Source organism: Diaphorina citri, unplaced genomic scaffold (assembly GCF_000475195.1).
Source record: "Diaphorina citri unplaced genomic scaffold, Diaci psyllid genome assembly version 1.1 scaffold1700, whole genome shotgun sequence".
Taxonomy (NCBI): Eukaryota; Metazoa; Arthropoda; class Insecta; order Hemiptera; family Psyllidae; genus Diaphorina; species Diaphorina citri.
Genome location: NW_007379126.1, coordinates 34711 through 50462, shown reverse-complemented (window position 1 = coordinate 50462; position 15752 = coordinate 34711). Strand labels below are relative to the sequence as shown.

Below are 15752 nucleotides of genomic sequence, written 5' to 3'. Positions count from 1 at the left end.
TTCCCTTTCTAAAAACATTAGACAATATTTGGTGCCACAAAAGTGATTATTTCAGGTCTGAAGAATGCTTAATAAGACCTTCCTCTAATAAATATCAATTCCCTTAATGAGAAATATATATTAGAGGAAGCTCGTTTTTTACCGCATCACGTCGTGTACCCGCCTGTCGCTCGTGCGGGAATCGAACCCACGACCTAGCGCTTACAACCGAAACTTGAAATCCGATTTACATCAGCAGCATGTGGCTGAGAGTACCTACCCTCTTTCCAAGTTTAAGGAAAGAAAGAAAAAAATACCATTTTATTTTAAATAAAAAAGTCATTTTCTGAATTTTATTTTTTTAATAAGTTGAAAAGATTTTCTTTCGAAAAAAAAGATATAAAAGAAAAGAGAAAGGAAGAAGTGAAGAGGGAACGAAGAACAAGGGGGTAAAGATTTGTAAAGAGTGAGTGTGTTAAAAAAAGAACTACTCTTTTCAGAGGACCATTCCGTCAATGGGACAGATCCTAACTCTCTATACCTCCTATTGGGATTTGAGAGTTATTTTTGGTCTGACTCACTGACTGGGTAGTTCTTTTTTGTATATAACTAGCTCACTCTTCACACATCCCTGGGGGGAGTGAGAGGGAGGGTTTAAAGATACACACAAGTCCAATATTTCTACAAGAGTAGTAGATAATAATAAGTAGGTAGAATACACTTTACAACGGCTAAAAGTGTATATAACTCACTCACTCTTCACACATCCCTGGGGGGAGTGAGAGGGAGGGTTTAAAGATACACACAAGTCAAATATTTCTACAAGAGTAGTAGATAATAATAAGTAGGTAGAATACACTTTACAACGGCTAAAAGAGATTGCCAGGTATGGTTTCGATCGAGTAACGAGTGGGCGAGTTGTCAAAAAAGAACTACTCTTTTCATTGAACTACTCAGTGAGTCAGATCCTAAATAAAACATGTAACTCATTCAACTCCTTATTAATAAAGGGTGTTAGGATCTGACTCATTGACTGAGTCGTCCATTGAAAAGAGTAGTTCTTGTGGGCGAGTTGTCAAAAAAGAACTACTCTTTTCATTGAACTACTCAGTGAGTCAGATCCTAAATAAAACATGTAACTCATTCAACTCTTAATAATAAAGGGTGTTAGGATCTGACTCATTGACTGAGTCGTCCATTGAAAAGAGTAGTTCTTTTTTTCAACTCACTCATCTCTAGGTGAAACCATACGCTCGAGACTATAGGAATGAATGTGGACGATACCCTGGACCCTGACTAATATATTGTCCTATGTACAACACAACATGGGCTGGGTAACTCCTACATTACACCAGAAAATATTAATGGTGGATTTCACCAATGACTTAACGAGAGATTTCACTAATGGGAGAATTTTTAATGATCAAAAAAGGAGTTTTTAAGGATCCAAACAGGAGCTTTTAAAAAGTCCTCCTTTTTACACTATTAAAAAGTCCCCCATTAGTAAAATCTCTCATTAAGTCATTGGTGAAATCCACCATAAGCCTTTCCACACCAGAGATGTGTAAAAAGTGAGTGAGTTATAAAAAAGAACTACTCTTTTAAGTGAACTACTCAGTCAGTAAGTCAGATCCTAATACATACATGTACCTAATTCTCTTTAAAGATCCTGATACATGTAATTCTGTATAGAGAGTTGTGATCTGACTAATTGACTCAGTAGTCCACTGAAAAAAAAAGGCATTTATTTTTTACAACTCACTTCTTTAAAGATCCTGATACATGTAATTCTGTATAGAGAGTTGTGATCTGACTAATTGACTCAGTAGTCCACTGAAAAAAAAGGCATTTACTTTTTACAACTCACTTACTTTGTACACATCACCTGGGTGGAAAAGAAAATTCCAATTCTATTTATCGGAAAATTGAAAGGAGGATGGGAGAAGATTAATGGTATTTTCAAATGAAAATGTGTTTCCTTTTGATTTTGAAAATTTGAAATCTACTGAGAATTTTTCTCATTTTCTCAAGATTTTTCTTTTATATTATCCTAATATGTTATGTTAATATCTCTAGATGTCTAGATACAAATCCAACCTATTGTTGTATACCTAGGTAAGAAATAATCGTCTATATCAAATGAATTTGATTAATTCAGAATAATTATTTTAATGAATATATAAAAAAATCATATTATTACAATAATAATAATAATACTCGTTTTTGGCACAAGGAATTTGAGAAGGGGGTTCGTTTGTTTGGAAGCGGGGGAAAATCGAAATCCGCGAAACAAAATGCTTGGGGACACAAACAAAAATGAATTGTATCATGGAATCATTTTACATGGCATTTTGAACTTAGAGCACATTTGGGAACTAATGAAGCCTTTTCCAGTTACCAAAGCCAGACAGCTTAAAATGGTAGCCACAGTACGTATTAGCAGTCAACCTAGTTCAGGATGAGTAAAAGTCTCAGGAGAGTAAAGGAAGCAGCAAACAAATTAAAATTTTAGCAAGACCCCAAAGTTCAAAAGCTGAAAAAACTACACCTTCAAACATTATTGCTTTAAAGATCCTGATACATGTAATTCTGTATAGAGAGTTGTGATCTGACTAATTGACTCAGTAGTCCACTGAAAAAAAAGGCATTTATTTTTTACAACTCCGAGGTCGTAAACCATGGCTGTTTCAACGTTATTTTTTTTTGCGACCTTTTAGCGACATTTTAGGGGATTTAGGGACCGTTTTGGATGTTTTTGAGTGCGCCAATGCACTTTTTGGGTACTTTTACATCGGAATAGGACTCTATCTCGAAAAAAATTTTCATTTGGTTGTGCCCCATTATTCATCTACCTAAACAGAAGACTGGAATTTGATGCGAATGTTATTTTAAATAGGTTATAATATTATTAAGTAATGTGACTCGGACAATATAAATGTAATAAGAACTGCAAAAAGTTTCAAAGGGAACAAGTTACCTACATATGTCCTGGTTTAGGATTGGGGTTTACCTAGGAACTAGGGATCTAAAGGAAAAGGAGCTAAATAATCTCAAAACTACAAGTCTTGAATGACAAGTTCAGTGAAATATAGCTATGAAATACACACACATGTAAGCCAAGTAGAATAGAGAGTAAATAAAACCGGATTTAAACGAGGTGACTAAATCCGGCTTCTTTTGCAGAGGTAGATAGATACCTACACGATACATTTCATACATTACAAAGAGTGAGTTTTCTATCACAACACTACATAGACTGTAAATTTCACATGAGCATTATTCACACCTTCAAATCACAATACCTACATTTTAGAATTCAGTTTCATTATCTTCTCTATCTTGAGCAAACTAGGACTTTCATTTGAACATTTGAAAATACGAGTTGCAATGATTCGGATCACATGAACTTCTAATATTAGGGACATGGTATATATCCTAGATGTTATGCCGTCCGCACACTTTCAATATTTCTGTCAATACTATTGAAAATACTTGTATTGTTAGTACAATTGATATTGTGTGAATATAGCTTAACTCCATACAAAAAGCCCACTCTAAGGCTTACGTGCACGGGCATACAGCCCTACAAGTCGAATTAAGCTTATACGAATACACGTGCGTCAACATATCTTAAAAATATTGTTAATAGGTCGGCACACTGTCGATATTTTTACAATATTGACAAAAATATTGATAGGAATTATCATAGTCGTGTTAATAGTGTGGGTGGGTGGCATTAGGGGTAGAACGGAAAAGAGGAAGGAAAAGTGTTCTCAATGGGATTGCCTATTGGGAAGAGCAAAGTCAGGGTATATGAGATCCAGAAAGGAATTATAGGAGATCCATACCAGAAAGGAAAAGCGTAGAAATTATGGCGTACACTTTCACATTTTCGGCCAAAACGAGTCTAAATACAGGCAGAAATACACTACTATCACGTCACGTGAGCTCACATGACGTGACAGTACTGTGTTCCTAACTTAAGACGCTATTACTCTTTATCTATAGGTTCAATTTGTTATTGTATGCACTTTTTGTCCATCTTATCTCCATTGCAACGAATACAAAAACAATAAACGAGAGTAATTTTAGTTTTAGATTTACAATAACATGTCCGTTATCATTAGGTGAGCTTTGTCTAAAGGTTATCACAAATGGCTTCTATAACTTCTACGAGTTATAAACACTGTTAATGAGCTATGATACGGGACTTTGAAGACATTAATGCAATTAAAATGCAAGAGAAAATCGGGAAAGGAAGGAGAAATGCATAGGAGCTGGAAAGAGTAGAGGGAGTAGTGTTTCTAAATATTTGTGGATTTTGCACTTTTCCATAATTTTGTTTGTTTATGATGTTTAACAGAAGAGCAATGTCAGGGTATATGAGATCCAGAAAGGAATTATAGGAGATCCATACCAGAAAGGAAAAGCGTAGAAATTATGGCGTACACTTTCAAATTTTCGGCCAAAACGAGTCTAAATACAGGCAGAAATACACTACTATCACGTCACGTGAGCTCACATGACGTGATAGTTCTGTGTTTCTAACTTAAGACGCTATTACTCTTTATCTATAGGTTCTATTTGTTATTGTATGCACTTTTTGTCCATCTTATCTCCATTGCAACGAATACAAAAACAATAAACGAGAGTAATTTTAGATTTTAGTGTTCTCAATGGGATTGCCTATTGGGAAGAGCAATGTCAGGGTATATGAGATCCAGAAAGGAATTATAGGAGATCCATACCAGAAAAGCATAGAAATTATAGTGTACACTTTCAAATTTTCGGCCAAAACGAGTCTAAATACAGGTAGAAATACACTACTATCACGTCACGTGAGCTCACATGACGTGATAGTTCTGTGTTTCTATCTTAAGACGCTATTACTCTTTATCTATACGTTCAATTTGTTATTGTATGCACTTTTTGTCCATCTTATCTCCATTGCAACGAATACAAAAACACTAAAAGAGAGTAATTTTAGATTTTCAATAACATGTCCGTTATCATTAGGTGAGCTTTGTCTAAAGGTTATCACAATCACAATGGCTTCTATAACTTCTACGAGTTATAAACACTGTTAATGAGCTATGATACAGAGTGCGCCAATGCACTTTTTGGGTACTTTTACATCGGAATAGGACTCTATCTCGAAAAAAATTTTCATTTGGTTGTGCCCCATTATTCATCTACCTAAACAGAAGACTGGAATTTGATGCGAATGTTATTTTAAATAGGTTATAATATTATTAAGTAATGTGACTCGGACAATATAAATGTAATTAGAACTGCAAAAAGTTTCAAAGGGAACAAGTTACCTACATATGTCCTGGTTTAGGATTGGGTTTTACCTAGGAACTAGGGATCTAAAGGAAAAGGAGCTAAATAATCTCAAAACTACAAGTTTGTGACTCGGACAATATAAATGTAATAAGAACTGCAAAAAGTTTCAAAGGGAACAAGTTACCTACATATGTCCTGGTTTAGGATTGGGGTTTACCTAGGAACTAGGGATCTAAAGGAAAAGGAGCTAAATAATCTCAAAACTACAAGTCTTGAATGACAAGTTCAGTGAAATATAGCTATGAAATACACACATGTAAGCCAAGTAGAATAGAGAGTAAATAAAACCGGATTTAAACGAGGTGACTAAATCCGGCTTCTTTTGCAGAGGTAGATAGATACCTACACGATACATTTCATACATTACAAAGAGTGAGTTTTCTATCACAACACTACATAGACTGTAAATTTCACATGTTTGTGTTTGTGACATTGAAACTCGCAAAGCCTGTACGTAATAATATCGCGGAAATTCTTGTGAATAGAATAGGTAGTGCCGCGTAAATAGTAAAGTTCTCATGGAAATATACCTAACTATTAATTATTTATTTTTGGAATAAATAGTACCTACCTACCTACCTATAAATATGTAGGACTAATATTATAAAAAATATACCTAACTATTAATTATTTATTTTTGGAATAAATAGTACCTACCTACCTACCTATAAATATGTAGGACTAATATTATAAAATACCTATTTAGGACTGCAGGTAGATAAAACGATAAATCCTTTAGTAAATCATTAACGTTCAGAAATCGGGTTTACATTGGTTACAATTACTAGAGTTAAAATTCATTTAATATTCTAGTTGAAATTTTAAATAAATGTGTCAAATTGCAAGTACACCTATCTAGGACTCGAGGTACTACAGATAAAACGATAAATCCTTTAGTAAATCATTAACGTTCAGAAATCGGGTTTACATTGGTTACAATTACTAGAGTTAAAATTCATTTACTATTCTAGTTGAAATTTTAAATAAATGTGTCAAATTGTAAGTACACCTATCTAGGTACCTACTAAATAATAATATAATTTTAATCCTACTAGAAATATGATTGATTTATTTGTTTTTATTAAGTAGATACTTTTATTATTATCACAGACGTAACTACTTGACTTAGAAGTAGCTTGTCCATAGGACCATAGGTATCTAATAATAATGATTTGGCAAGTGTCTCTATACGTACCACGTACCTACCTGTAATAGTTTATCATCAGTAACATCAGTTGTCATTCAGTATTAGCTGAGCCTATCTAGCTTCCTGGTACGTTGTAAATAGAATTTCATTAATAGTCAAGTGAGACTAGTGCTAGATGTGGACTCAGATTTGCCGGCTACTACTAGTTTTTTTTTGTGTTTTATTTAAAGAGGTTAACAATTTAACCGGCTTATTGAAACAGGGGGTAAAGATTTGTAAAGAGTGAGTGTGTTAAAAAAAGAACTACTCTTTTCAGAGGACTATTCCGTCAATGGGACAGATCCTAACTCTCTATACCTCCTATTGGGATTTGAGAGTTATTTTTAGGATCTGACTCACTGACTGAGTAGTTCTTTTTTGTATATAACTCAGAAGAAGTGAAGAGGGAACGAAGAACAAGGGGGTAAAGATTTGTAAAGAGTGAGTGTGTTAAAAAAAGAACTACTCTTTTCAGAGGACCATTCCGTCAATGGGACAGATCCTAACTCTCTATACCTCCTATTGGGATTTGAGAGTTATTTTTGGTCTGACTCACTGACTGGGTAGTTCTTTTTTGTATATAACTCGCTCACTCTTCACACATCCCTGGGGGGAGTGAGAGGGAGGGTTTAAAGATACACACAAGTCATTTTTTTTTTTTTTTTTTTTTTTTTTTTCATTGTTGTTTTTCTAGGTATATTTAGTGGCAGGATTCTCTAAAAGTAGCTCTTCCACCCGACAACTATCGGAAAATGCAAAATCTCACTACTTCTCCCAAGGAAATTCCGGGTGTCACTATCACTAGATTAGTAGGACTAAACCTAACCACTAGTCATCTAATGGAAGTCTTCAACTGTTGAACTACCCTGTATTAAGATTTCTATTTCCTATCTTGATTTCTTAAGGTCCATTTCCATCAAATTCAATAGGGCACTGCATTTTTGGACTTCAAGTCATTTCTTTGTTAGATTTGTTCAATTTGATTTCTTTGGTAAAAATAGTTCAAGTTAGAAAACCGTATGAAAATGAAATTCTCTAAAAGTAGCTCTTCCACTCAACAATTATCGGAAAATGCAAAATCTCACTACTTCTCCCAAGGAAATTCCGGGTGTCACTATCACTAGATTAGCAGGACTAAACCTAACCAGTCTAACCACTAGTCATCTAATGGAAGTCTTCAACTGTTGAACTACCCTGTATCAAGGTTACTATTTCCTATCTTGATTTCCTAAGGTCCATTTCCATCAAATTCAACAGGGCACTGCATTTTTGGACTTCAAGTCATTTCTTTGTTAGATTTGTTCCATTGATTTCTTTGGTAAAAATAGTTCAAGTTAGAAAACCGTATGAAAATAAAAACCAGCAGAGTGAGTCAATGTATTGCAAGGTAATGTGTGTTCTATCATTAAGTAGTATAATATCCTCTACAATACTAACCACAGGATGTCTCACAACCAGATACTGTATACAGGGTGTTCTGTTCACATGTGGATCTCACTACCTCTGTACGGCACTCACTATATCTCGTAACGTGCTATGCAGTTCTGTGAATATCTTAGCGTTATCCGCCTGATTGCGGGTCCCTGAGGAGCGCAACTGTCTGGATTGCGTCTCTAGTTTGGTGAGTAACTCTCTCAGGTGAAACCTGGCATGCGGGGGCGCAATCGAGTCTGCATAGGATAGACAGGAGGAGTGGAAGAGACCCACCTTATCACTGAGTTGTAGCCATGAGGCTGAGTTGACACTGGGCGCAGTACGTAGGGTTGTAATACTAGTGTCTAGTGTTGTCCATAGCTCGAGCACACTGGATAGTACCCCAGGCGTCGCATAGATAGCGCTACTAGGGATTGGTTTACTTGGCTTGCTTGACACATGAGGTTTAGAGGGGACCTGAGGTTTCTCCTTCTCCTCTGGTGGCCACAGCACTCGCCTGTCTGATTTCACCTCAGGAGGACTCTCACCTTCCCATAATTTCTTCAGACTACTAATACTCCCTGTGCTACGTCTCTTATCCTCACTCTCCTCAGTAAGATCTTCACTCTCACTCAACACAGCGGACTTGGACATGGGAGGAGGAGAACTTGTCTCTACTTTCTTCAGTCTAGATTTCAGATCGATCTTGTCGTTGAAATTTGAATCTTTCTTCGGTTCAAATTTCTTCAGTTGCGCCTTGAATGTACTACACGTTGTGGATGTATTTGTATCAGGCTTGACTTCAGGCAGGCTTACCTTACGTAATGCCACCTTCAACTCGACAGGGGAACTCTTCTGTGAGCCTGGTGGTTCTTCCTTGGTAGGAGATACTTGTAATGATTCTTCGGTCACTACGAGACTAGTAGGGGGGGATGAGGAGAGGGGAGGGGAGGGGGGTTTGACTTTAGAGGAGCGGGAGGAGGGGGGTTCAGACTTGGCAGAACTACACGAGTCTGTCGAGGGTTCCCTATGCCTTAGACTAACACCGAACCTGAAGCTTGCTTCTTCTACAGACGGGGCGGGGGTGTCTAGATCTTCAGCAGGAGGGGGTGGGGGGAACTCTAGGTCAGGGGGGGCGGCGCGGTTACTTTGGAAACCTCCGGATGAATTACTTCGGATCATATTGCCGGGTTGTAGACGAGAGGAGGGGGGAGGCACTTTGTTTCCTGCAGAGTTGTGAGGGTGGGGAGAGTGTGGAGGGGATGCCTGGCGGAGAGACTCCAGGTAGGCGCCTATCCTATCACCCTTGGGTAATGTTCCGTACCGGTTGATAACATGCTTCACGTTATTAACTTCCAGAGCTGCTACTTGTACCTAGAACACACGCACACAGCTACAGTCACTAAACATGCAGGGGTCTGCCTGGGATCTTGGGTAATGTTCCGTACCGGTTGATAACATGCTTCACGTTATTAACTTCCAGAGCTGCTACTTGTACCTAGAACACACACACACACAGCTACAGTCACTAACATGCAGGGGTCTGCCTGGGATTTGAACCAGGTTTTCAGGAACTAAAGTCAATAGAGGGTATTCTTAAAATTATCAGAAACAACTACTTACAATTTTTTTCTATTTTTAATATTATTATTTATTTTTTTGCATTGGTTTGGCACTAAGCCTCGACCATACAGCTAGAGTTAATGTGTTTTTTTAAAAATGAATATTTAATATATTGGGTAATGTTCCGTACCGGTTGATAACATGCTTCACGTTATTAACTTCCAGAGCTGCTACTTGTACCTAGAACACACACACACACACACAGCTACAGTCACTAAACATGCAGGGGTCTGCCTGGGATTTGAACCAGGTTTTCAGAAACTAGAAACCAATAGAGGGTATTCTTAAAATTATCAGAAACAACTACTTACAATTTTTTTTTTCTATTTTTAATATTATTATTTATTTTTTTGCATTGGTTTGGCACTAAGCCTCGACCATACAGCCAAAGTTAATGTGTTTTTTTAAAAATGAATATTTAATATGTACAATTAGATCTATGAATTATCTCTCAAGATCAACTCGTGGTGAAAGGAAAATCTAAGCCTTATTTATACTTTGGTGTATGTTACTTATTGCTTAACGACTTGGTAAGCCCTGATCATTAGGCCTACTCCTAACTGGACGAGCTATCAGATCGGTCAAGTCGCCAGGTTATTCTACGGTCCTGTCTCCGCACAGATAACACGGTACCGCACGACGCACAACTTACCTTGCTTCCCCCGCTGCTGTGTTTGGGAGCGTGGTTATGCCGCGACCTGGCCTTACCACCCCGGGATGGGGGGGTGCTGGAAGGGGGAGGGAAGGAGTCGTCCGTGTCCGGGGTGTGGTCGGGGCCCTCGGCTTCGGAATCTGCCCCTCCACCACTGCGGTGGTTGTTCACCTGACTGTCACTTCGTCCTGAGACACCTGAAATGAGAAATGAAATTGAAATAGAGTTCTTGTTAGTTTTTCTCCTGTCATGTCCTCCGTCCTTCTTCTCTCCTCAATATCGATTAGGTCTTAATAGGGGCGATTAAGACCTAATCGATAACATAAATTCAATATCGGAGCGATTAAGATCAGTTTCAGTTTCCTCTACAAAAGCGGTGGTTGTTCACCTGACTGTCACTTCGTCCTGAGACACCTGCAATGAGAAATGAAATGGAAATAGAGTTCTTATTAGTTTTTCTCCTAGCATGTCCTCCGTCCTCCTTCTCTCTTTAATATCGGGGCGATTAAGACCTAATCGATAACATAGATTCAATATCGGAGCGATTAAGATCAGTTTCCTCTACAAAAAAGTTCATTTTATAGTGGATGCTCCAAATTTTCGGAGTCTGGCCCAAAGTAAAGATCAAGGGGACGGGAAAAATGAAGCCCTGTTCCTCTATCAAACCTCTCCTAAAAATATAAAAAGTGTGAAATTTGCTTCAGCATTCGTTGCTAAGTATTTGGTACTCACTATTGGCGGGGAAGAATGACCTACAGGTGTGTCCACACATAGTCGACTGACCGTCGATCGATGTCGACTGAACCGTATACACTGCCTCGATAACATAGATTCATATGGATCGACGGTCGACTATGTTTGGACACACCTTAATAGTCAACACCTCTTGTAAGTCCTGTTCGTAAACTCTCACCATTTTTTTCTTTTTTAAGCATTTATTTTAAGACTAACATCTTGGGTCTTTGCAGCCTACACTCACCATTGGTTTCATGATGTTCGGAAGGCGTGTCGATGTGTGTTCTATCATTAAGTAGTATAATATCCTCTACAATACTAACCACAGGATGTCTCACAACCAGATATTGTATACAGGGAGTGAAATATTTCCTGGAAGTTAAAGGATATAAAGGAGAAAATCGAATAGAAATATAGAAAAGAATATACCAACCTCTATGGCGGAGTGGGTATTTCACTACTAGGCTTGCACTCCGGAGGTCCATTGTGTACCTTATGTCCTGATAAATTTTTCTTACCCAGGTCTTGATTCACACAATCTTTCCACCCTTTTCTTCTCCTCACTTCCATTCTCTCAACTCTTTTCCCTATGTAGCACTCATCTCTTCTTTCAACATGTCCATACTACTTCAGTCTCCTCTCCTGGATCTTCCTCGATACTTCCGTATGTTCTATATCAGTGGTTCTCAAACTGTGCTCCGCGAAGAGCTTTCAAATGCTCCGCGAAGAGCTTCCAGGTACTCCGCATAGTTTCATTTTTCTTACCGCATTAAAAAAAAATAAATAAATAAAATAATCGCACGAATATGTTTTTAGTCAAATGGGAAGTATTGGAACAAGCCGTACGGACCGTACGCTAATGAACATTTCCGAATCATTCCGAATTATTAAAAATTCCTAAAGGGTGGGGGGGTGTGCTCCGTAGAGTTTACAGCAGTTGCTTGGTGCTCCGCGGCCAAAAAAAGTTTGAGAACCGGTGTTCTATATTATAGAATCTATAATGTACTCTATAGTAATACATAGTACAGATGAGAATATTACCTTGACCAGATGATTTTCCCCGACCAGACAATTCCTAGCGGCCAGATCCCGATGTATGAAGCTCCTCGACTCCAAGTAGGACATGCCACTCGCTATCTGAGTAGCCATATACATGAGAACCACAGCGTTAATATGTTCCCTACTGCCGGTGCGGAGATAGTCCAGCAGGTTACCCTTGGACATGAACTCTGTGATGATGTAGAACGGAGGCTCCCTCGTACATACACCTGTCGAATAAGAATTGAATATTAGATTGTGTCGAATGTCGAAAAATTCAGTCATGACCGGACACGGAAAGTAAAGTAATATTATGATGGGATTCTACCTATAACAGCTATAACACCCGGTAATAAGACCTATTTTAGACCCGGTACACCTATTTTTTCTTATGGCAGTTTTTTTTTTCATTATTATTCCCCCGGTAAAAAGCCCTTTTTTAGCCCCGGTCCCCCTTTTTTTTTTTTTTTGGCAGTTTTTTTTTTTTTTTTTTCATTATTATTTTAGTCCACGATATCCTGTTCTGAATGAACTGGCTGAAAAAATGAGAATGATATAAAAATCTAATTTTCATTTGAGACCTACACACCAAATTATTAAAACACAAAAAAAAAACAAAAAAAAAAAAAAATCTAACGCGATCGTTGTTGGCTTTTACAAAAATCTGATAGGTGAATAAACAGAGTAAAAAAAAGCTAAATCATTCGTAATAAACGCGTTAAAACAACAGAAACTCTCTTGTGCTTCAAAATTCAAGTGAAAGATAAAATAGGAGGGACAGCAAATAAATTTGAAGGAGAGGGGCAAAAGATAATTGACCAAAAGAAGAAAACAGAAAAGTTTAGCATAATCAACTGAAAAGGGGCAAAACCAGTGAAGGATGACTTGGATTGATCTCATCCTGAGCAATATCCCAAACAATGGCTATTCGGCCAGTCTCAATGCGGGCGATGAGCAGTTGTCCCACCCAGATTATCCGGCACTGTATGAACCTAACCAGGGGGAGAGGAGTTTCCTAGTGCAGGCACTGACCAAGTTTACTGCCTATGTACTGGATCAGGGAAGAATTGTGGAGAACTTACAGGATCAAGGTAAAATGATCTAAGATTAGGTCTGTCCTTAAAGCCTATTGCATGCCTTGGAACTCATAGTGAGTGGGGAATTTCTATCCGATGAGTTAGACTTTACACTGAAAAGGGGCAAAACCAGTGAAGGATGACTTGGATTGATCTCATCCTGAGCAATATCCCAAACAATGGCTATTCGGCCAGTCTCAGTATTTATGAACAAAATGCTGGCTCTTAAGTTCGTGCTAAGCATAGTCTCAAGGCATTTGATTGGTCAATTTTGACCTGAGACTGATCTAAGAACGATCATTCTTGTTCATAAATACGAGTGTTTGGTACTCACTATTGGCGGGGAAGAATGACCTACAGGTGTGTCCACACATAGTCGACTGACCGTCGATCGATGTCGACTGAACCGTCTACACTGCCTCGATAACATAGATTCATATGGATCGACGGTCGACTATGTTTGGACACACCTTAATAGTCAACACCTCCTGCAAGTCCTGTTCGTAAACACTCACCATTTTTTTCTTTTTTAAGCATTTATTTTAAGACTAACATCTTGGGTCTTTGCCCCTACACTCACCATTGGTTTCATGATGTTCGGAAGGAGTATCCGGAGTTTCCTGATCTCCACTCACATACTGGGAGTCTCGGAATGAACTACTCGAGGATAGGAGACTCGTTCTCTTGGGAGGGGCAGGGGCGGTTTTGCCTCGCTTGTTGGTGTGGCGTCTCATTTGGACGCTCAGACTAGAAGTTTTGCTCAGCGAGGCCGGGGCTCCAAACGTGCTCAGTTTGCGCTCCTGTACTGGCTCTGTGAGGAGGGAGAAGTAAGAGGAATGAGATAAGAGAATCCTCTTCCCAGCCCTAGCCTTTTCCTACTTATGTAGATAGGGTATTTGAGGATATGAGAATAGAATTACTCATGTAATGCACTGTCTTCTTCTTCTTCGCCTTTTCCCATGTTCAGATGGGGTCGGCGTTTGTCGTCGGCCTCTCAATCAGCTTTCTACGGGGAGATAAAAACAATAGTTTATGCTAGGTAGGACGGACGGCCCGATTGAGGTGATTTCCAATGTGATACAAAAATGAATCACACCATAGATAGGTAATGTCTTAATATTTAACAACTATTTGTTCTAAAGCATTTACATTAAAAAGCAGGCAGAAAAAAAAGTCGCCACAAATATTTCAGTAGGCAGCTACTTAGATAATACACCATTACATCTATTACACCATTAAGTATTTTTAAGCCAACCTAGTGAGCTTGGGAGGTAGCGCGTCTGCCTTATAAGCCTTCGATTCCCGCTCGGGTAGGATTTTATCCTAAACAGATAAGGTTCGTTCTCGGAACGGCTGGCTTATCCTGTCTTCCTTCTCTTTTAGGTTTCGGGACGATAAAGACCTCCGTTATTACAGTTCCCTTTACAAAACATCTTTTTAAAAAAAGTTCAAATATTTAATCAAACTTAGGTTATCGTCTATTGTACTTACCATTTTGTGGTAAGTCATTGGTGAGAATCATATTGTGAACACTAGATGGAGGTCCTCCTCCTCCGCCATGAGGTTTCTTGTAAGGTAACTGAGGTGTTCCACTGCCTTGAAGCTGTTTCTCTACCTCTGAAATACAAAACAAACCATGTCCATACAGAAATTAGACTCGTGTGGTCTGTGTCGTAGTATGCTCCACTGCCTTGAAGCTGTTTCTCTACCTCTGAAATACAAAACAAACCATGTCCATACAGAAATTAGACTCGTGTGGTCTGTGTCGTACTATGCCCATGCCCATCCCATATGTCCCTCATGAGAAGGGCGATAAGAGCGTAGTATGCCCATCCCGTGGTATGTCCCTCATCAGAAGGGCGATAAGACACATTTAGGTGCTGAGTGAACACAAGAACACCACAAATGATTCATGTGGTCTGTCCCTCATTTGGATAGGCGATAGGACATTCATTTAGATGTTGGATCAACACGAGAACACCAGAAATTAACCCCCAAATTTGCAAACGAAACAGGAGTGCAAATTTTTTGTTGACCGGATCAACACGAGAACACCAGAAATTAACCCCCATATTTGCAAACGAAACAGGAGTGCAAATTTTTTGTTGGCCAGATCAACACGAGAACACCAGAAATTAACCCCCATATTTGCAAACGAAACAGGAGTGCAAATTTTTTGTTGGCCATGGAATCGAACATGACAGTCTTAAAGTAGAGAATTTGTATTTTACCGTATAATAAAGATTTTTGATTTTACTGTGTGGAAAGGGCGGTCTTGATAATAAACTCATTTTATGTTATTTCTAGTCTAATAATTGGATTATAAACAATAAAATTTACCTTCTATTATGTTGGACTCCTGAAACATATTCTCCAAGGCGTGATGTATTTCCTTGAACGAGGGCCTATCTTCTGCTTTCCATTGCCAGCATTGTCTCATCAGTTCGTAGATCTTGGGCGGACAACCGGGGGGACACTCCATCCTAGTTAACAAACAGATGGGCGATTAGTTATTGATATAAGGCTGATTTAAATACAGAATATTACAGACTTCATTTTCTTACATTTTTTTGTCTGTTTGTGTGTTTGTTTGGTTCATCGTTTGATTGTTTTTTTTTTCTTCTTCTTCTTCTTCTTCTTTTTGTTTTCTCTTCTCCAAAGATGATTAGGATTCAGTATTGTTTATGACTAATAGATATTAATC

At 38.3% G+C, this 15752-nt stretch overlaps 1 protein-coding gene and 1 long non-coding RNA gene across 2 annotated transcripts in view; one reads left to right on the top strand and one right to left on the bottom strand.

Moving 5' to 3' along the window:
* Positions 1-723: 723 nt before the first annotated feature.
* Positions 724-1338, top strand: LOC113470618. Its single transcript, XR_003393603.1, has 2 exons — positions 724-1033; positions 1186-1338. It is a non-coding gene; the product is annotated as an uncharacterized LOC113470618 (long non-coding RNA).
* Positions 1339-7160: 5822 nt separating this feature from the next.
* LOC103516918 (tyrosine-protein kinase Abl) overlaps positions 7161-15752 on the bottom strand; it is a 34980-nt gene continuing 26388 nt past the window's right edge. The window contains exons 16-21 of the mRNA XM_026829186.1: positions 15389-15531; positions 14540-14665; positions 13629-13859; positions 10200-10396; positions 7872-9298; positions 7161-7544 (exon numbers count right to left, since the gene is read on the bottom strand). Coding sequence (XP_026684987.1) covers positions 8009-9298; positions 10200-10396; positions 13629-13859; positions 14540-14665; positions 15389-15531 — 1987 coding nt within the window. The 3' untranslated portion in view covers positions 7161-7544; positions 7872-8008. The remainder of the gene's footprint in view (positions 7545-7871; positions 9299-10199; positions 10397-13628; positions 13860-14539; positions 14666-15388; positions 15532-15752) is intronic.